Raw genomic sequence first — 23,598 nt, forward strand, 5'->3', positions numbered from 1 at the left:
TAAAAGTAATCTTCATTCCAACCTTATTCAAATCTCATTGCTGCACGGCTGGCATGGGCAGGAGACCACCCGAGGAATGGATATAAATTTCTTATCTCCCACTGGTTCATCAACTCTCAGAGCACTGGCGCACAAATCCGTTTAAGATATTTATTGTTCCATAAAGGAATTTCCACTTAAATGGAACTTACATGCTAATTTACAAAAAGAGGGTAATTATATAAAATTGCATCTTCGAGCGTACAATAAATAAATTGTAAATTATGAGTAGTTTTGAACAAATGGAAATAATATCCATATAATATATGTGTAAATAATAAACGGGGTTAAACTTCTCCTATTCCATGTTTCCGTGCTTTAGGTGGTCACGTTAATTATATTCCATGCCAGGGGATATAATCAGGGGATATCATTTTTGTCTCCTGTCTGTGCTAGCCCTGCTGAAGATAAAATGCCTTCTCTTAAATAAGAAAAGAGATTTAAAGCCTGGACCCTCCACGAATATTAGATCGCCCATACACACTTTAATACGAAAAGATTTTTAACAAATACCTTCATAATGCATCCAGTTTAAAAGTGTACGGGTTTACCTACTATGTATTAAGGAATACTTTTTATTATCTCTATAAATTTGCCAACTGTACTTTTTCTGTTGCAGAAACGATGCTGCTATCATCCGATTTTTTGGAAAAGCTAATGTGGTGTGTTCAGTACGTCTTTTAATGGTACAGAAAAGATTGTGAGCTTCATTTTCAACTCTGGATAGTACCCAGGACTAAAATTAAGTATCAAATTTGAAATTTCAAATCCTGAGAAGTCCTCCCACCTACACTCTGTTCCTCCATTCCCACGTTTTCAACTGTACTAAATAGTCTGTGAGTAGGTATCTCTTTTATACTAAGGAATAATTCCTTACCCTAGTAAATATAATTAGGTACTATCGGAACGGATGGTATTTAATATATAGAAATAAAATACACAATTCTCGTATGGTAAGTTATTGCAACCTATATCTTTTACAACCCTAACACTATAAATGGTCAAAAATCTTAAATAATATTTACACGATTTCTTCGGTAGACAAACATTTCAATTAAACACCTAAAGTCTTAAAAAATACAATGAAAATCATAGTTCAGCACCATAACAGCACGTAACAATAAAAGAAAACTACAATATTATGTACACCGGCTAAAAGTTAACCATATTAATAAAGGCGTGGTAATAATATTTTGTCCGACGTCGAAGTCAGTCTTACACAGGATGGGGGATTACAACATTTTTTAAACAAAAAATATGTTACGCTAATTAAAAAAAAATGCAGACCAGAAATTAGATATAATATTACTATTCTGGCTTTCTGTCTATTTTTAAACATAAATGTATAATGACTTTTCTTTAAAAGGGGCTATTGTCTTGGACACTTAGATCGGACTCTTTCAACATAATTTTTATATAAACGAGGATTCATATAAAAAATGTACTTATATAAGATACATTAATTTTTGTATCTGAAACATGAACCCTAAATTTCCTTTTCATATAGCGTGCTCCGGGATTTACTTGCAGATAAATGTTTTTTATACTCGTAAGTGGCAAAATGTTCGCTGAAATTATTGAAGTAAAATTCCGCTCATAAATTTGCATTATAAACATCAACCCCATGTATTCATAAACTTATACCTAAACGTATTGTTTACCAGTTATGGTGACCTCTCTTTGACTATCAAACTAAATTAAACACAGAAAGTTTGACAATACAATACTTCGTGATTCACTGAAAGTAGATTATTATCAGCGTAACAAAGCTATTCAAGTCCGAAATTAATAATCGCATCTTATCCATCTTCCTATGAAAATTCCGCTGCCGATGCCAGCATCACCACAGGGGCCAGCTCTCTTATTCAAGACTGGAGTTTAGAGCATAGACCCTGTTCCAGTGCAGGTTGATTTTAATGATTGAATTTAATGATTATTATCATATCTTAGTCATAAAAACCGGGACCGATGCGACAGACTAGTCCGCCAACTGCCCGCTTTCAAATAAAAATATCAATACCTAACAATTTTAGCCCAGCTCGGGGCTCGAATGTAGGACCTCGTAATCTGTATATGAACATGGTAACCACAAGATCCAGAACAGAAAAATAGAAATAAATATTTATAATTTGCAGAATCAATGAAATAGTTATCATATAATATAATAAAGAACAACAAATCTTGACAACAACACAACAAATCAAAATATATTAATAAAAATTTCCAAGTATTAAATCAATCAATATATCCTTATTAAGTAAAATACTTCAAAAATTTCGGGCTATATATAAATATATTATTATCATTTAAATGTCCGTTTCATCATTATCGTAATGATCAACACCTCAACCTCTAAGAGTGGTACGAGTCTCCTCTCAGAATGACTTCACATGTCTTTAAGAACATTATGGAGAACTCCCAGGTGTGCAGGTTACCTCACGAAGTTTCCTTCGCCGTTAAAGCAAGTTATATTTACTTCCAATAATTAAGATCTTGAATTATAGATACGTTATTAATTTCGGAAGTGAAATTAAAACAATTGATCTAGTCCCTAAATTAACTTAACAGTAACTACGTTTCTAATTTACTTTGACTAGTGTGGCGGGACACCTCGCAGGACTCTTCGCGTTTTGCGTTGTCACTCAATACTGGCCGAGCTGAAAATAAATATTTAAATATTAATAATGAAACTAAGGAGTTGTGTTTGTTCGAACGCGCTAATCTCTAAGACAAGTCAGTTTTGGTAAATTCTTTTGATCATTTGATTCTCAAGGAAGGTTTTAGGTTATAACATAACAGTATAAACGACGTAATATTGCAAGGGTGTGCGATGCGAGTTGCTGGGTCATGCGGGAGTGGTGCATGGAAAAAAATTACTTATAAAAAAGTGGTGGTCCGCTTCTGAGAAGTTTTTTTATTTGAAGTCGGGGGGAAGTAGTCGTGTCTAGTAGTTAAAATATCATGATACTATTTAATTCTACTTATGTGAGATACAAGCCTCTGCGTAACATTTTAACCAATTCGGACCACGTGAGGCAAAACCAACGGGGGTTTTGCCAAAAACAACTGGGGTTTTGTTTTAAAAGAGACTTTCCAACTGATACTAGATGATATTCGTTGTATAGATGTAATATTCTTTTTGAAGTAAGTTATTTTAAATTTGTATGCGCAGTAATTGATGACATATATTATTTATTTCACACAGTTCTTTATTCGAATGAGTAAATAAATCTAGAAATATTCTTATTGCCTACAGGAGATTGTATACAGTGGCGTTCCTAGGGTTTTGAAGATGGGCAAGCCCTAAAAAAAATATATTAAAGTGTGTCCGACGTACGACTTTCAGACACATTAACGGAGTACTCTGTTGCTAACATCGGGAGTTACATCGATAATAACCAAAACAAATGATGTCAAATTAATTTAAAATCGACGCGAGATTTAATTACATCAGCTACGGAATGAATAATATCATTTTGAATTTTATTAGATAAATAACTCGGCTCGGATTTGCCGCTTAGTTGATTTTGCATATGTTTTTCTAAAATAAGATCCTATTTTGAAAGTAACAATACAAGTTCAAAAAATTTCCTTTATTTAATGAACTATTGAACTCGTCATGACCTCTAAAAGGTAGTTCTTGCTATGCCAAATGACAAACAATATCAAATAATCTTTGAAAATCACTACGATTATGGTCAACACGCGAATTATGATTGGAAATTTCAATTGATAATTGGTGGGATAAAGAAGTATATATGCGCTGTTTGCCGAAAATAAAAAAATAAATAACAGCACTCAAATGTTTATGTGTAAATCTGGTGTCTTTTTATAGCACCTGTAAAGTTATTTAAATCTTTGTAACCAGCCGCGTTCCAAACGTTCTTTTCATTAGAAAAAATATGCAATACCGACAATATAATGTACAACCCAACGAGTATTGTTTAACGATCTACTAAATTGCCTCTAACGATTTTTACTAGTTTTAAAAAGTTTCGGTGATGATATAAGCTGTTTTTTTCCAAAAAAGTTAAATAATTTACCTTTTGTTCACCAATTAACGTTTGCACACACCCGAGCCCGCCACAAGAAACAATTTCCACACAATTTGAACTCAATGTTAATAAAATTTACTTTAATTAATAATGGAAAAAAAACAATGAAATGCACTTCGAACTCAAGCAAACACTAATAAACTTCAAACTATGAAACACAACACTCTATCGGAGAAGTGTGAAGTTGTTCAAATTTGACATCCTGACGAACTTCAACCCGTAATGTTGCTTTTTATGTCCATACCAATTATTAAATAATTTAGATTGTCTCTGCTAAAAACACTAACATTTCTATAGGTGAAAGCAGTAAAACATAAGCCCTATGCAAGCCAACGAGAGTGAGTGAGACAAAGCGAGAGGTCTTCGTGCGCGACCTTGATATTTTGTCATTCCATTGCCGCCACTCGGAAGTTTGCTGCGTTCGGGAATTTCTGTACCGCTGCGTTCGGAAATCGCGCATTGTAATACACTATTGAGTCAAAGTTCATACTTTTTTATTTCCTCATTACTATCAAGTATGAATTATTATAGGAGATTTATTGTAACGCAAGCCGGGCTTTTCGGCTTGTATGGTAGTGGTAACGTATACTGATTGTATACGTCTAGCAGACTCGATTGATTGAATTACATCCAAAGCCAATAGGTACTATTTATTATATATTTGTTGTTCATGTGGAGAGAGATATTTCAATACCTCTGGGAATTTTTAGTACCTACCACTATTGCCTTCGGCGTCGCTACCGGATATTTAACCTCAAGCTGTGTTTCAGAAAACCGATTTAAATAATAGAAGTTAGATGTTCTTTTACGCAAAAGCTACTGAATTTATTCCCTGGATTACCACAAAGGCTAAGGCAAAGGTTTTCACCTTAAATTTCATGTCGATGAGCTATAACTATATCTAAGTTGGACATAGCTAGCTTACTCGAAAATACCGTGGTTTTCGCCGCGATAAAGTCCATAAATGTAATTACAGTAAAGGAATAAATGTAAAGACTATCATATAGGTATAAATAATACCGCTGAGCTAGACATTTATATATTTTTCAAAGTTTGAATGTTGCCAAGTTTAACGCAAGCAAAAAAATAAATTTGATCGAATTTAAGCAAACAACTGACCTAACCTGACTGACTTTTGTATTGCAGTTTTATACGATAATATTAAAAATAGTGCTTATAGCAATGGTAATCAGTTTTTTGTATATTATGAAATTTAATTTAATTTGCTATAGTCCGCGCAAAGCAGGAGAATCTGTATGGTGTGATTTATAATTTCTTCAATCTTTATACTCCACACTAAACAGTTCTTCAGCAATCTACCCTCTACGCACGTTTCGCTCTAAAACCGGAGCATCATCTGGAGATGTTGACTTTACAATGAATAATTGTTAAGTTAAGTCAACAAGAAATTATAAATTACTACATACAGAGTCTCCTACTTTTCGTGGACAATACCAAATTAAGCTTAATTTTCATAATATATCAAAGTAACGCCTGCTTCTATCCAATACCACTTTTTGATGTTAATGCTGTGTCGTTTATTACTTTAAGGCTTTTGCATACCCATATTTTTGTTAAACCTACCTCCACGTTGGCTTTTCAAATAATAAAAAAGCACCAACTCACCAAACATTCGTAGTAAAATCTTCTCTATCCCATGTAGAGGAGCCTCAAATATAATACACAGTATTAAGGCAAGTAAGAATGTTAGGACTATGTGGGATATAGCATTCGCTGCCTGAAAGCAAATAAATTATAATCGTTCAGTTTTAATGCTAGGCTTTGTAATTAAAAATATATTCGCGACACGGAATTTAAAAAGTGGGCATTTTTACACCGGTTTGAACATTACAAAATGGCAATTCTTGCACTGGTTTGAACTTTAAAAGGTAGCTGTTTCTGCACCGGTTAGAGGAGGGTTATTTTTTAATGTGAAATTTGCATACATTTAGCTCTCGCTCTTTGTTATCGAGCTATAGAAAACGAACACTATAACTCCCTCACTCGTTTTAACGCCTAATATTTTAAATATATGATTAAAATGGTTCCATTAAGATTGCTTGCTGAAGAAGTATAAGATTGAAATATAAAAAAATGAGTGTTTACTCTATTTTAATGACAATAACTGTAGAGAGAATGGAGATAAGTATTCGAAATTCAAATTGCGTAACCGCTTTTGAATTATCTTATTAAGGAATTATTCATATTTCTTAGATTAAAGGAGATTGTATTTTACTTTTACATTGAATTAAACATAATATTACTGTTAAAAAGTATAACCAGTCATAATTAATTTTAAAAAATAATGATTATGTATATAGTATAGGTATACAGTATACGGTATTGGCTATGTGGATATTACTTACAATGGTAAAGAAAGTTATGTGCAGAGGATGCCTCAACTGTCCCACGTAATACAACTCTACAATGCCGTTTACTAAATAGGCACAGAAGGTCAGTCTTGCGATCGGCACGAGAAACTTCCAATTCAGTAGTTTCCCAAGGATTCCTGAAAAAGATAAGAAAATTTAAAAAGGGCAAATTATTCTGACACTTTATCACTAAATGTTATACAACAATGTCGCTTTCCGCCGTCTGTCTGACCCTGTATTTGCTTAGATCTTTTTGATGTGGTTTTTTTAAATAGATAGAGTGATTCCATAGGAAAATTTATATGTATGATACATTAGAGGTTTCTCATGTGATGACGTAAATAAACACATTTTTTTTTACGCATACATTGCAAACGTTGGTTTCACTCTACGAGATAGATCAAAATAATGTATTTCAGTATAATAGACTTAAAAAGGCTACAAGAAAGTCCGCAGTTGTGTATATCTATCTCTTAGGGATAACCCACAATAACTAATCATTTTATAAGCGATTTTAATTAATACAGCATTTATTCTTATCCAATTAAGTACCTTCAATACATTGTGGTCAAATGTGGCCCTTAGAAGCACGTAATGAAAAAAAAAATTGGTTAGGTCCCTAGTTATTATTATAAGTATACTTTTATTTATAAATATAAATATCATCATCATCATATCAACCGATAGACGTCCACTGCTGGACATAGGTCTTTTGTAGGGAGTTCCAAATTCCAAGGTTTTGTGCCGCTTGAATCAAGCGGCTACCTGCGACGCGCCTAATGTCGTCCGTGGACGGACGGGGGTCGACCAACGCTGCGTTTACCAGTCCGGGGCTGCCATTCCAGCACCTTGGGACCCCAACGTCCATCCCTCCTCGAACTATGTGCCCCACCCATTGCCACTTCAGCTTCGCGACTCGTTGAGCTATTTCGGTAACTCTGGTTCTTCTACCGATGTCCATATTTCTGATTTTATCACGTAGAGATACTCCGAGCATAGCTCTCTCCATCGCCCGCTGAGTGACTCTGAGCCTTCTTATGAGGCCCATAGTTAGCGACCATGTTTCGGAGCCATGGAGCCATTTATAAATATATGAATCCATAAAAAAAGAAGTTTGTCATCTATGTCACTACTCCTTGTATCTTTAATATTGCCAAAGGCATTGATTAAAATGTGTTGATAGGATATTACACCTTTTGCAAAAGAAGATTAAACAACCCACTAAACTTATGATGATGACACATGGATGAGAACACATTCAATGATACCCGACTAGTTAAACTAAAGACTACTACAACAACTAGTACAACTAGTTAAGGCCGCCTTTGCATATCTACATTGTTTACTGTTTACTGTTTCTTTTCCTGCTTGTTATACGTGCAATAAAATATTTCTTCTTCTTCTTCAAAATTGCAATAACATGTTATTACAACTAGCTGACCCGTGCAAATTCGTTGCACCAAATCGGTTACTACCGGAAAACACGATTTATCGCCTCCGAAACCCCCTGTATGCTAAATTTCATGAAAATCGTTGGAACCGATTCCTAGTTTTATACAGTATTTTTATTAAATTTGGCTTCCAAAGAACTCTCGAAACGAAACGTATTTACCAGCCGAAATTGTTGAACAAGTAACATATTTTAATAAAACTAACAATTTACGTGCTTAAATAAAAAACCGAGCAATTTTGAACTGCACGTGATACTCCCGCCGGCTATTTCATTTTAAAATTATTTATGGGATCCATTCATTTTAATATAGACCGTTCTGCTCTGACCAGTGAGATGCAATAACCTCTACATGTGAAAATTTACGCGCTATTACATCTAGGCTGTACACACGAGACCCTATTCAATAATGCGGAAACGCATAGCAAAAGTAGACCCTTTGAAATATATTTTGTTCTCTATTTTTAAATTTACGTAAGAGATCAGGAATTTCATTAACAACATTTTTCATTAACTTGTAGTCCACAGGGAGTATATAAACAGCAAAGCACGCTTTATTTATTACTCTTGCATTTTATGTAGTTTCATGCAGTTAGAGTTAAAAAAAAAAATAGTTGCTAACACAAACAAAACACGATTGGTATTAAATTAATTCCTAGCTAACCAAACTAGTTTAGTTTATTTATAAAAGCGTGATGTTCAGTTTTTCTTAAACTATGTTGTTATTAGAGCAAAACTAATCGGTAGCCAATTCACCATCAAATTTGTTAATATTAGAGAAATCAGCCAAAGATATGGTTGGAAATTAAAATTAACATCATTGCTGCCTTATCAAGTATAGATGAAACATTATATAAATTAACAAAAATCTTATTTTGATCTTATGGAATAATCTTATCAAATTAGTAGTGTCATCGGTCTTCGACACATATACAAAGTTTGAACGAAATCAGACCGTTCTGACAGTTTGAAGAGTGTCCAAAGGAGTCAGTTACAAACAAACAAACAGGTGAAGCTAATAAAAAGCGTGTGAAAACATGATGATTCTTTGGATTATTGGCTTTAATCCATTTGTACAAAACGTTCTTATTATCTTATGCACATAATATTCTACTTAGTATTTAATGTTTCAGAAATTAGAAATTCACTGTGACCATTTGTTTCATCATTATTGTCAACCTATCTCCTGCTAACTACAGAGTCTACGTCGGAGTCGGAGTCGTCGTCTACGGGTCTCCGTGTCAAAAAGAGCAGGGCTTTGACCGTAATGCACCACGCTGGTCAAGAGCAGATTGGTGGACTTCACACGCCCTTGAAAAAATTATGAAGAACTTAGAAGAAGAAGAAGAAACACTTTATTGCACGTATAACATACAGGAAAAGAAACAGTAAGGAGTATACAGTACACAATGTAGACATGCAAATGCGGCCTTATTGCTGCAAGCAATCTCTTACGGATGTAAGGCAACCTTTGTAGATAGGACTTACAGCAAGAGAACGGGATAGTGGCAAGAGTGTTGATAGATATACATAAATACCAAAATGTAAAGATACAAATACATATATAATCTAAATAAATATACGTAATATATAAAATATACGTAATATATATAAGTAGATTTTAACACAGTTCAAAAAAAAAAGAATATAAAGAATCTACTTCAAATTCCATCACTCAAAGGCTTACAGGTTTTAATGGTGAAGGAAAACATTATGTTTCCTTCACCGTTAAAACAAGTGATATTTTATTTACTCAAATTAAAAACGCGCATTACTCCGAAATTTACAAGTCTATTATCCCGCACCGCTTTCCGTCACTCCACAAATAGTATCCAGAAATTACATCAGAAGATGCAAGCCTGCATAGCAGCTTTTTAAGTTGACTGATGTCCATGGCCGCCGGACAGGCTGAAGCACTCATGCGGGACATTGCAGGCTCTATAGTTAATATTAATGTCTCACAGGTTATAGACACGCTATAGATAAGACTGCTGCTAGATAAGATGAACTTGTTCATAAGAAGTTTTTTTATAAGTAATAATAACAGACTGTGCAGATCTACCTGATGGTAAGTTTATAACCATCGCTTGTTAACAGAGCAAAACTTCGTAGAGAATACCGCCTTGTGTATATAGACCTAAGGCATATAAGGTGTTACGCCTCTTGTACTCTTAATTATACCGGCAACCACGCCCTTAAGACCGGAACACAACAGTCTTGCTTTGCACAAATAAGCATAGCGGTAGTAATTCGCCGAACGTGCTCTCCTAGTAGTTTTAAGTTGGAATATTGTAAACCTTGCTGTCATAACTTGCACATGCTATAAAGCATGCTATTTGGTCGCATGGTTTAAGAGATCTTTTGCTTCTTTTGTTAGTACTCGAATGTATCCACGTGGCCAGTTTATTTCGCGATAATAACATATTTTGTTTCGACCCTAAAGCGATAGTAACCGCGGAGAAGAGCTATAATAAATCTGTACATATAATAACGACGGGTTATTAAAATGTTGCTTATGCTGTATTGTGCAGTCTAGATGTATTAACATCTGAATGATCCCGATGAACAAAGTAATATTTTCCGATATTCCACGCCTAGGCATGTAAATTTTTTTTTTCGTGCTTCATTATAACATTTGCGTCCCTTTGGCTCGGAGTCATTTTACTTGCATAATTATTAATTATGCAAAATAAAGAAATAATTATGCCAGAAAAATTGGCTTCAATGTTTAAGTATTAAAAACGTTCTTCACCATTCAAGTAAAATCAAATTACCTTTGTAGGGTTATGTACCCCAAATGGACGTTACTCCTCAAAAGCCTGGTTTACCCTGGGTCAAGAATATGTATTTATAAATATTTTACGTATATTTAAAAATTTATATAAATATGTATACTTCATATTACTTCTCAGAACGTAACAAAGCTCTCGCTGTCGTCTGTCCGGCCGTAGGTCCGTCCGTCTGTCTGTCTGTGAGCGGGCTGTTATGAACCATAAAAACTAGACAATTAAAATACTTTTACGTAATGTATATTTCTATTGCCGATAAAACAAAAAAATAATACGAAGTGAACCTAAATAAACTAAATCATTTTCACATTGCACTTCACACTTAGCTATCGGTAATTATCAGATTATGCGATATAAAACTACATTCTTCTCAAAAGTTACGTAATAGTAATGTGTCTTTAGTAACATCGCTATGGAAGTAAATTATACCCCAAGTGGCAACTCAGTTGGTCAAAATATAATATAGCACCAGACAAAGATATAGTTAATTTCTCAGTATTTTTCGTTGTACATTTCATGTTATTTTACAAAATAAGTTAGACGGCCGATTGGCGCAGTGGGCTTCCACCCTGCTTTCTGAGTTCAAGGCCGTGGGTTTGATTCCGACAACTAGATAATGTTTGTAATGGTTGATTGTTTTTAAGTGTCTGGGTGTTTATATGTATATTATAAGTATTTATGCAGGGTATTTATGTTAATTATTCATAAAAAAACTATTTATCTGTCAACTTAGTAACACAAGCTATGCTTACTTTGGGGCTAGATGGCGATGTGTGTATTGTCGTAGTATATTTATTATTAAAAAAAAATAATGTAAATATATGTAAGTTAGACGTCTTGAAAAATTCACTCCGAATTCTGGTAAAAAATTATCGAATCGCCGCTTAAGAAGTATCATTTCCATAAAAAATAAATACACACTCAGATAACATCACAATCGGTTAAATTTATCCTGCGTGATATTTCGAAGTTAAAGGCTTTCAATAATTACTGGGTGACCTGATACAGTTAAGAAAGTCATAAACCAATAATAATCCGAAATTATAATTCCCAAACGAAAGGTTTCATCGTTTTTGCGGACTAGGTTTTAATAATTTAATTTTAAATTTTATCCACCCTATAAAACATAAAATAATTCAAATTGGTTCAGCCTTTTTCAAGTTTTTGCGAGACACACGCACGGCAATCATAGACATGTTACCTTACTACGCATAGAAAGGGTTCAAAAAATAAAATAGCACCGATGTATTGGTATTAAAATGTAAAAAGAGCACCAGGCGACCGCGGGAGATGATCTTATTGCCAACGTAACAGTACGATTCATCATACCAACCCATTACCGGCCCACTAAAGGTCACGGGTCTCCTCCCACAGTGAGAAGGGGTTAAGGAAAACAGTACGATTCAATTCTACTATATGTTATAGTCTGATATATTATACAAGCGTCAAGCAATAGTGAGCCTGTCAGCAGATATTTCCAAAGTCAAAGTCAAAGTCAAATATTTCTTTATTCAAATAGGCACACAGAGGGCACTTTTGATGCGTACATTACATGTCAAATATGACATAGGAGTGTGTTGATGGCGATAAATAAATTCGTCAACTAAAAGCCGCCCTGGTCTAAGAAGAAGCCCACAACAAACTTAACCGTTTTTTTTTTTGTTATCCCCATCTCACATTGTCCTTTAAAAACTATTAAAGAAGCAACCTGGTTAGAGCAATAATATACACCCAAGCATTTTTATCGTTGACGTAGTCCTTAATACTATAATAGGACTTTTCTATAAGCTTACGTTTAATAAAAACTTTGAACTTTTTCAGAGACATCTCCAATATATCAACTGGTAATTTATTGTAAAATTGTATACAATTTCCTTTAAATAAATTACTTATTTTATCTAGTCTAGTATATTGCACTGCAAGTTTATTTTTGCTTATATTTTTGTGAACATACATAAATTTTCAAATATGTATTGTCATTATCTTAACATCTTTAAATTTATCTCTCAATGACCCTCTCGGACCCATTTTATAGATCGCAATTCCGTATAACCGTTCTAAAAAGTTAATATCGTATTTTCTTAGTGACAACGTACGAGGTACGTAATAGTTCATGAGCATTGTAAAAGATGGCGCTGGTTAATTTGTGGGTAGATTTAGTGTAAAAAAATTCCAAATAATTAATATGTCGTTTACGTTCATCTTCACTCCATAAGCCACTAGCTCTCTGATCTACACAGGCATTAACCCACCCAGTCTTATTTGCAGGACCAGGATCTATTACATCGAAAACGGCATTATTTTATATAATTAAGTAAAATAAAATCTATAGAAAAGTGTTCGAAGGTGTTTCTGTACTTAGGAAAATACGTAAGTTTTTTTACCTCCATTTCCAGTAGCGCACGCAATAATAAGCCAGCCGTTGGCTATACTCCATGCAAACTTGTGCAGAGAGATGTACGCGGCCGCTTCAATGGCGCTATAGTGGTACCATTCCTGATAGAACAGGCTGACGGAGAAGGTGGTCACTGAGCCGAGCACTATGCTCGTTGTCCAGCCAAACGCCTTCAGCATTTTTGAGAATTCGTAACTGCAATTATAAAGTAGTAATTTAAATTAGTCTATCTATATACTGATAGGTTTTTTGCCAAATTTTAGAAACTATTCTCTATTATAATTATCAGCTTCGTATAATTGAATAAGTGTTTGACGGCCGAATGGCGCAGTGGGCAGCGACCCTGGGCCCCAAGTCTGCTATTACAATTGTGTATGTGACTTCATGATTGGTCGATTGGACTTCATGGTCGATCAGTGACTTCATAATTGTCAGTTTTGACCAGTTTGGTATTCTAATAACTCAATGGTGTCATTATGGTTTTCCGATGGCGGACCACTGGCACGTCATTGAAACATTTGGCGTTATTTGCTTATCTCGTGCACAACAACAAGTCAATGATCGCACGTATTGGTCTGCTAATGTTTTGACAGTTCTATTAACCAGCGTAAGACCACTGACACATGAATGTTTTTCAGTGTCTAAGTATTTCAGTATATTCATAAAAATATCAGTCATCTTAACCATAGCCAGGATAGCCAGTTCGTCCACTCATTATATGTGCAATTTTGATGAAAGAAATAAACGATATTATTATTTATAACTCAACTACGCTTATCTTGGGGCTAGATGGCGATGTGTGTATTAATATATTATTATTGTTATTATATTATTATGTGCTAATTAAGAAAACTAGTACATCCCAATTAAACTAAATATTATCTTTTATTCGACACGCAGCAAGGTACTTGAAATAAAATAGTAGCGTCGGTATATAAAACTATTTGCAAAGGATATAGACGCTAAGGCGTACATCTTTCCTCATCTAAAAGAGTAAGAGGGAGTGGGAATGAGAATGCAAAGTTCTAAAGGAAGATGAAAATAGAAAATTAAACGAAGAAAGAATAAATGATGAATCAAAAGCATTATGTAACAAAAACCGGGTCATAGAATAAAAAATAATAATAAGGAAGGGATGTAGCGTTTGTGTATCTATCACGAGGATTTCCATTAGACCGTTATAAGGTCTTTGAACCTTTATTGAATTATTTTTTGATAAGGGCCCTTCGCGGTCCCAGAATTTTAATATTTTATAAAGCTAAAATATGTTGAAATAAACTAACTTTTCCAATTGAATCCTATGTAGAATGTATCCAGTTAAAATTCCCATAAAGTACGGTGTCATCTTCATATGAGTTCTAATATAAGCTTCGACAAAGTAAAAGTTTTTAGCGAAGTCAGCGAATTCTCTGGAAAAAAAATCATTATCATTATTACCAACGCATTATCCGCCTACTACAGCGCACGGGTCTCATAACAGAATGAGAAGAGTGTAGGCCGTAGTCCACCATGTTGGCCATTGCAGTTTGGAAGCCTTCACACGCCTTTGAGAACATGACACAACCAAAAAAAAGCATCCAAAAAAAAGATCCTTGCAACTGGGTCGAATTATCGACAAATCCAAAAATATTATCGTGGTATTTACCCGTTGAATTATATTAAAGAAGTGTTGATTACCACGAAAATCTTAGTTTATAATCTTTAACCAAAAAAGGTTTAATGCTAAAGCATTTTCTAACAGCCAACCTTGGGAAAACTAGAAGGGCGTGCCGGAAATCAAACTACCGGAAACTATTAATGACTTTGCCATCGTCGTCGGCATAGTTTAATTTCTTTCAAGTTTTCAAAGTGCGAATAATGCCCGTTTTTACTAACGACGTACGAAACAATGTTTAAGTAAGTAAAGCTCAATCACAGATGCAGTGATAGCGCAGTGGGTAGGAATTCGACTTCACTTTCAGGCGGCCGAGTTCGAATCCCAGCACCGATCGCACCTCTAACTTTTCTAAGTTCTGTACATTTTATGTAATTAAAATATCACTTGCTTCGACGATGAAGGAAAACATCGTGAGGAAACCTGCATGCCTGAAAGTTCTACGTAATTTCCTCAAAAGTATGTGGAGTCCACCTATCCTAGCTAGTAGTTTAGTGAACACGGGCAAAAGACTATATCTATATGAAATAAGAATTTTTAAAAACAGAAACAAATGTATCACAGCTATTCAATAAAACTACGAAAAGTTATGTTCTTTACACACGTAGTGAAAACAACGTAAAAACAAATTGCAGGTCACGTTAGAGAAGTCCTTAAACACACTTGACTTACTTAGCATAAAACAGCAAAGTCGGATCCAGGCGCTCTCTAAACGTGATGACAGAGGGTATGACGAGGGACACGAAGGTGGCCACCGCCGTAAATATGGGCCCAAATCTCCTCCAGTGCCACAGGCTGTAGATAAATATGGGCGCCACGAAGAATAGCTGCGTGTCAACTGCCAGATACCACGATTGGAACATACACTGTGAAAAGCAATTTAAACAATTCAGCTAAGGTTAAAATGTGTGTGACAGGTGCAAATCTTTGACAGTAAAAGCATAACTTCCGCCAGGTTTCTAAAAGGCTAATCAAACCAACGGTTTATTAAACTAGCTATTAAGTCAACACTATTTTACTGAATGGTTTTCTGGAAAATTATTAACTAAATTCAGCTGCGATAACCAGCAAAATTCGGGTTGAAACTGAACTGATTCTAGAATTTTCACATTTACAGATACAAAGAAACAAAAAAAAATCCTGTGCAATTTATTCACACACGGCGGAAGTTTAACTTCTGAAAAGTAGCCTGCGAGAGATTGAGGTGGATGTAGAACAGAACTATTAGAATAAATGTAAGGTTTATTTCTTAGTTTCCATGGTAACAAGAATAGTAATTTATGTGTTTGTTTCTTTATCTCGATATTATTCGGTTTCCTTGGTAACTTAAATGGGAAAACAACAGATAAAATAGTATGTATGTTCTCATTCTTTGCCGGCTTCATCCTACATTACTTTGTATTTGTGTCTGTTACCTGTCGTTTTTCCGTTGCATCCGGTTTCAAATCACAACGATTCTAAAGAGTTTCACTTCAAAAACTTTAAAAATAAATTGGGATAATTAAAAACAACTAAAGAATCGCAATTCTTCCCGACAGTGTTATAATAAGCAATTGATAATCTCTAATGATCACTGTGCATCCATTTAAATAATAACTAATCTGTTTTAAACGCTAGAAGCTTTCGATAACGCAATTTAGAAACAATTTATTAATCAAATTAATATGACGATGGTGATTATACGACTGATTCGCTGATTTGATCAATGTTTAGCAATTTATTAATAAATTTAAGCTGTGGGTAGGTAATTGGAAGCTTTAATAAACCAATATTATATGCGGTACTCAAATAAACAACGTAATAACTAATCTTATTGCCACATATAAGTGATGATAAATTTTAAACAAGTGACCAAAATGTTAAATAAAAATAATACAATGTTTCTTTTGGTTCCTAACGCGATGGATTATAGGGAAAAAAACACTTAAACCAATATGGCAATTTAAAGTTAATATCGTTTTTTTTTTCATAAATATCAATATTGAATAAACAGAAGATTGAAATTCAGAGTATTCATATACAATGTGGGTATTAAGAAAGTGTTGAGGTGGTCAGAGGTGCGTGCTAGGATTTGAAACCAGCTTCCTTAAAGTGGTGCCGAAGTCCTTACCACTGAGCTATCACCACTCAAGTTTGGTTTTAGTATAATTAGTTTATCCCTTTTAATTTTGGATATAAGTACTATCGTATGAGAATTGGACAAATTGTACTCACTAGTTTATCTGTGCTGATATAATTGTTGACATAAAGTATGTTTGCCCACCACACTTCCATGCATCTTTCTTGCTCCAATTGCAGTCTTCCTTCCCATAACGGGCCCTCACCAATCTTTGGTAGCCAAGTCATATAGAATAGTATGACTATTGAATAGGCGGGAGTCACCCTGTATAAAGGAAATAAACAAACACTACATTTATACAACGTCTAAATGAAAAGTGAAATATTACTTAACAGGCTTGGGACGGACAGTATCTACCGTCTCTAAGACTTATCTGTGAAACCGAAACCTAAGTTAGTTAGCGTAGCTACTTCTTTTATCTTCAATTGGGTAGGCATAAGTAAACACTTAAAATATTTTGAATTAGTTTATATGGATTGAATATTTTTACAGGGTGATTCCTTATGAAATATACTTATGCACCCTTGTACAGTATTTCGTAATTCGGTTACGCGTTGTATAGTACTAGCCCATTATTTTATTGCGTGGTGGCGAAGCTTAATGGCCTCCTTCGTCCTTTTGGACAGGACAGGTTATTTGGGATTCGTATCATACATAGCCTATATAAGTCCACTGCTGGGCTAAAGGCCACGCACAACGGGAGGGTTTGCCCATAATCCTCACGCTGGGGTTGGTGATCGCAGTAGATATTAGTAGTAGCATAGAAGGCGCTGCTGCCAGATCTCCGTTATATTCCCTTAGTCGCCTCGTACGACATCCACGGGAAGAGGAGGGGTGGTGACAACAGTATTCTGAACTACCGTCACCACTCGGCCAAATCTGGGGCCACTCGGGCTTCGTATACCCAAACTTAACAACACCACGGCATGTTCCTCTCGTTTTTTAAAACGGTTTCTACGCGACATCGTACCGGAATGCTGAATTGCTTTGGCAGCACGTCTCTGTCAGTTCGGTGGTAACTAGCCACGGCTGAATCCTCTACCAGACCAGACCAGAGATAATTCAGAAATTATAAATTCCCAAAATGCCCTTACCGGGCCGAACCCGGGACTTCCCACTTAACATAGCGCTCACCGCTACACCAGGGATGTTGTCAGATGTCATATCACTACATCACTATGGACAAAAACTACAAATAAGATCTAAGGAAAAACCAAAAAAATGCACGTTCCCATTTTAAATATAATTACAATTTAAAAATATTTTTTATTCATAGTAAAAGCTTTTGGATCAGATAGGTCGGATGAGGTCATTCCAATAAACAGAGAACGCGTGCGAACCCGCGAGCAGACCTTGCAAACAATAATTCAATTCCATTTTCGACAAGGAAATGTCCCAGTTTTCTAAAGCAAAGGAAACAATAAATAAAATCCCGTGTAAATAAGCTTACCTAATATATCGGAAAACCAATATTGGCAGTACGTTCAGACGGCCTCTTCGTTTGTCCAGTTCAATAAGCAAGAGCCGGCTGAACAGAAATGCACTCAGGAATAGGAAAGTATCTACTAGGAGCGCATTGTTCAACATGAACGCGTTGGTCGGGTCCCGGATTAACTGCAAATTTTTCAAACAGTTGCAAAATAAACAGCGTTTCAGTACATTCACATGTATAAACTAATATTATTTCATTGAATTATATTACGAGTATTTATTTATACACTTGCCCGATTTCACTAAAGCTAGGCACCGCCTAAATCGAATGCCTAATGAGTTAGGCAATGTCTATAGAAAAAAAACGCATCTCTTTGTCGATAGGGGCAATAAGCCACGTCCGAAGCCTCTTACAATACAATAATATATTAATTATAGCTAGAGCTATATATTAATTTCAGCATGGGCGGTGTTATAACCGTAGCTTAGTGGTAAATTGTTCATTCTTTGATTGCCAGAGAGTCGCAAGTTCAAATCCTAGCGGTTCTGAAATTTTTATATGCATTTTCATAAATTTATATTTATTGACTGACGGCCGATTAGCGCAGTGTGCAGCCACACTGCTTTCTGAGTAAACGGCCGTGGGTTCGATTCCTACAACTGGATTTTTTTTGTGTAATGACACAAGCTACGCTTAGTTTGGGGCTAGATGGCGATGTGTGTTTTGTCGTAGTATATTTATATTTATTTATTTATTTTATTTTTTTAACTCTTTATTTGTACACCACAATGAAGTTAGGAAAAAAAAAACAATAGAAATACAAAGACAGAAGTAGAATACAAAAGGCGGCCTTATCGCTTAGTAGCGATCTCTGCCAGGCAACCTTTGGATTAGGACAAGATGAGCGAGAGCGGACAGGTGGTGTAAGATTATTATAAACCTACATGCTAAATACAAATACATAAACAAAATTACACAAATAAGAAAAATATAATAAATAAATATAAAATAATAAACTAATATATACTCAATCACACATAAATACTTATGAAATTTTTATTATCTCATATATATATATATATATATATATATATGAGATAATAAAAATAAACTTAATCAAGGTATAATAAATGTCGTAATTATTGTGCAAGATAATATGCTTATTTATATAGCGCTCTGTCAAATAAAATGTCGTGAACCATGACGGTGGGTGCAGAGAGAAGACTGAGCCAAACTTACCCGATCCCAAGCTTCAGCGTCCATTACAGGTCCACTGCCAATGAACAAGCAAGCGTGTCCGGCGATAATGAAGATCATTGCTAAAGACTTAATGCCATTGACACATTCGAGCCCAAGGCTGTTGTTCTGCTTCGTAGACAATATCTTCTTAGTATTGTTTATGAGAGAAAAAGAGATTATTAGCTCATGGATTACGCTACTCCTCTTTCTCCTCCAGCGCAATGAGTACACCTCGTAGGAAGTTGTGAATAGGAGGACGGCGCCAAAGAATAAAAGTATACCACTGTAATAAAAGAAACACAGAGTAAAAATTATAACTCAAAATAAATTTAAAAAAATCATAACAATCTTTATTTTTTACCTAACTTAGTTCTGTATTTTGGAAAAGTCTTCTACTCACATGAAAACAATGTCCAGCTTGCTGACTGTCATAGGTTTACGAGTGTAGCAATCTTTCTCGGTTACTTCTACGCCAGTAGAGTTTCCTACAGTATGGGATAATACGTCACTGACAAACTCTGCCACAGCTACGGCGTCGCAAGCACTCGGCACGCAAACCGCCCAACGAAGAGTTTCACCTCTTCCAGTTCTAATCTGAAACAATTAAAAAAAATCTTGTAATTTTCTAATCCAATGTGCTGATGTATGTCAAGGTCAAATATTTCTCAATTCATATAGACACATAGATGGCACTTTTGATGCGTTGATTACATACAAAATGTGTATATAGTAGTGAGTAGTGATGGCGATAACTACATTCGTAAACTTAGAGCTAAAGCTACGAGAGTTCCAAACGCGCCCTGGTCTAAGAAGAAGCCCACAACAAACTTAGCCGGGTGTTCTTTCTGTTATCACCATCTGATATTTTCATTTGAAAATATTTACGAAGCAACATGGTTAGAGCAATAGTTCACACCCAAGCTTTAGCGTTTATACTTTATTAGAGGACTTTTCTATAAGCTTTCGCTTAATACAAACTTTGAACTTTTTTAGAGATATCCCCAAGATATCAACCGGTAATCTACTATAAATTATATACAATTTCCTCTATGAGAATTTCTTATTTTGTGTAGTCTAGTGTATTGCACTGCAAGTTTATATGACGGCCGATTGACGCAGTGGGCAGCGACCCTGCTTTCTGAGTACAACGTGGGCTCGATTTCCACAACTGGAAAATATTTTTGTGATGAATATTAATGATTTTCAGTGTCTGGGTGTTCATATGTATATAATAAGTATGTATGTATATTATTCATCAGTCATCTTAGTATCCATAACACTTCCCATTCCATCCATTTATAGTTAAAGTGTTTATAGTGAAATATAGTTTACAACAAAATTTCAGCAAAATGCTTTCCAAAACTCTAGTTCTCAAACTTGCGTACTATTGAATAAACGATTTAAAATTTCCGATTTATAGTGTATAGTTTGTTATTTTTAAGATAAACTTAAATTGGTGTATTTGGCTCGGCATCCAGGGTCGGGTTTTCTATTAAGAAATTCTAAGTACATTTTAGCCCTATGAGAGACCTGTGATCGGCCGTCTTATTTATACACAAAGCTTCAAAAGAAGTAAGTCCGGAAAGTCATACTATATCCCGTAGCTGCAAGGCCTAACGGCAGCGTTCAACCTGCATCAAAATTGGTGTTAAATGTTGCGTCTTGCGTTCAAACAATCACAAGAAGTGCACGTTTGAGCAGGAGTCTTGTTATTGGTCGCTCGTTGAACGCAAACGCGAACGTTTCAAGGAAGCAGTTACTCATGGAGATTTGGCCCTTGTTTAAGTGGTAAGATCTAATTGGTGTCTTATCAAGAGGTTAGAGGAATGAGCAGGCTATAAATTCATTCGCCCGACCCGAGGACGGGCCGGGGGTTATTAAATTAATTAAATTACGGCCTAGTTTCATATTTGAAATCATTACATTCCCGTAGGCCGGCTTTTTCACACCTAATAAGGCTACTTTTAAATATTTTATACCAGCTGATGCCCGAATGTGTTGAAATTAATTTGATTAATAAAAAAATAAAACCTCATGATAATATAAAATAGGACGCTGTAAGATGTAGAAATTTTTGATCGTTTTAGCTGTTCTCTAGAACCCTCATGTTGGAATATACCAAAAATACAAGTCTGGTGCAATAGTCTGTGTTGTCTGTGGCTATGATTCATTCCAACACCAACGTTTAAATATTCACTTTCTCATTGTTTACTGTTCGTTTCATGTATGTTTGTCTGAATTTATTCATTATAAAGCAGACAGTCGAACAGTGCAGACGTCTTTTCTTTTCCCTGCGACCCATACATATGCCAACACTCACGAATTACATCCTTTACAGAACTCCAAACTTGGGCCCCTACACCCAATCTTCGTCTACCGTTTATTACGGTTTCTTACAAATCCATTGGGAATCGTATATTTTCGTGAAATAAAAAGTAGCCTCAGGTTGCTTTGTAAATACTTTAAGGAAGGACAAACAAAAAAACACGCTTTCGCAGTTAAATTAGTTGGAATGACTTTAATCTGTGCCGACAATCTCGCAGGCAAAACTTAATAAAATATTTTTCTCAATATTTTTTTATTCAAATTAATGCATCATTTAATAATTATTTTATCAGTACATTTACGTTGCAAGAAGTATTAAGCAAAATATTTGCACTTTAGATATTTATTCAAATTTACTAATATAATTCATTAATTAATATTTTTATTCCGTGTTTATATTTATGTGTTGTGTGCATATTTTGTTTCCTAACATTTAACAAAACTCCTTTATCGTTAAATTATTATCGGCATCCTACTATCCCACAGCTGGGCACTGATCTGCTCACTCTATAACTGAGATCTATAGAGTGTGCGTATTGTCTTTGCTCTGAATTTTATTATTGTTAAAATGACATTTTTATGCCTGACACATACCTTGTCTCGTTTTAACTGATCCTTAAGTTTAAGTAAAGTCAAAATGCAGATCTCAGCCTAAGTCAATTAGGATTAAGGGCTAAAATTCAAATTAAAAAGTTCTTCAATAATAGAATTGTTCATACGTAAATTAAATATCTTCTTTTTAACTTGCGGCACCACACCTAATTTTTATTTAATATTTACAAAAACCCGGGCCGTCATCGTGCTAGAAATTTCAGACAACCTCGGCAAATACGTAATATCGCTAAAAGGCCGTGGTCGCCCGATGGGCAAATAAGTTGATATAAAGCATTATAACGCTTCATTTTAATATATAGAATAAGAGCAGTGATAGCCTGGTGGTTAGGACTTCGGCTTTACTTTCACTGGGCCGAGTTCGAATCACAACACGCACCTCTAACTTTTCTGATTTAAGTGCGTTAAGAAATATCACTTGCTTCAACTTGTGAGGAACCCTGCATGACTGAGAGTTCCCTATAATGTTCTCAAAGGCGTGTGGAGTCCACCAATTTGCACTGGGTCAGTGTGGTGAACTACAGTCTAAACGGTTCTCATTGTGTTAAGAAACCCGTGCCCTGTAGTTGGCCGGTAATTAGTTTATTTATTTATTTATTTATACTCTTTATTTGTACACCACTCAAACAAAGAAACAAGACAAAAAAAGAACAAACACATGAAGAATGAAGCAGGATACAAAAGGCGGTCTTATCGCTAAGTAGCGATCTCTGCCAGGCAACCTTAGGATTAGTTGATATTATGATGATGATATTGTAATATGTATGCATCAAAATGCCTTCTATATGCCGTGTTTTGAATTGATTTTATTTCAATCGTACGATGTTGAAAACTCCTAAATGCCCGACGGTAACCGGAACTCGCAGCAAATAGGTCATGCGTTTGTTCGTACATAATGAGTCGATGGACACAAAGCAACGGCTCTGTAGTGCTACTTGGCGTCGCACGCCGCTTTTCCTTTAGGAAAACTGCATAGAGGCAATCGTGTGTGAAAGAGCATTGTTGCTTTATATTATTTTTTTGACGAACTCCCTATTGCAACGGTGAGCGCTGTGACTTTAAGTAGGAGGTCGCAGGGGCATTTTGGACTACCGACAAAGAAGTACCGCTAAGCGAT

The 23,598-nt window shown here is 35.1% G+C and overlaps 1 protein-coding gene across 1 annotated transcript in view; it reads right to left on the reverse strand.

Moving 5' to 3' along the window:
* Window positions 1–327: 327 nt before the first annotated feature.
* Window positions 328–23,598, reverse strand: part of LOC120624159 (nose resistant to fluoxetine protein 6-like) — a 73,682-nt gene continuing 50,411 nt past the window's right edge. The window contains exons 3-12 of the mRNA XM_039890534.1: window positions 19,945–20,138; window positions 19,545–19,827; window positions 18,324–18,487; window positions 16,969–17,137; window positions 15,427–15,620; window positions 14,384–14,509; window positions 13,090–13,295; window positions 6,461–6,603; window positions 5,721–5,832; window positions 328–2,696 (exon numbers count right to left, since the gene is read on the reverse strand). Of these exons, the coding sequence (XP_039746468.1) occupies window positions 2,611–2,696; window positions 5,721–5,832; window positions 6,461–6,603; window positions 13,090–13,295; window positions 14,384–14,509; window positions 15,427–15,620; window positions 16,969–17,137; window positions 18,324–18,487; window positions 19,545–19,827; window positions 19,945–20,138 (1,677 nt within the window). The 3' untranslated portion in view covers window positions 328–2,610. The remainder of the gene's footprint in view (window positions 2,697–5,720; window positions 5,833–6,460; window positions 6,604–13,089; window positions 13,296–14,383; window positions 14,510–15,426; window positions 15,621–16,968; window positions 17,138–18,323; window positions 18,488–19,544; window positions 19,828–19,944; window positions 20,139–23,598) is intronic.

This window comes from Pararge aegeria, chromosome 5 (genome assembly GCF_905163445.1).
Source record: "Pararge aegeria chromosome 5, ilParAegt1.1, whole genome shotgun sequence".
NCBI classification, from domain to species: Eukaryota; Metazoa; Arthropoda; class Insecta; order Lepidoptera; family Nymphalidae; genus Pararge; species Pararge aegeria.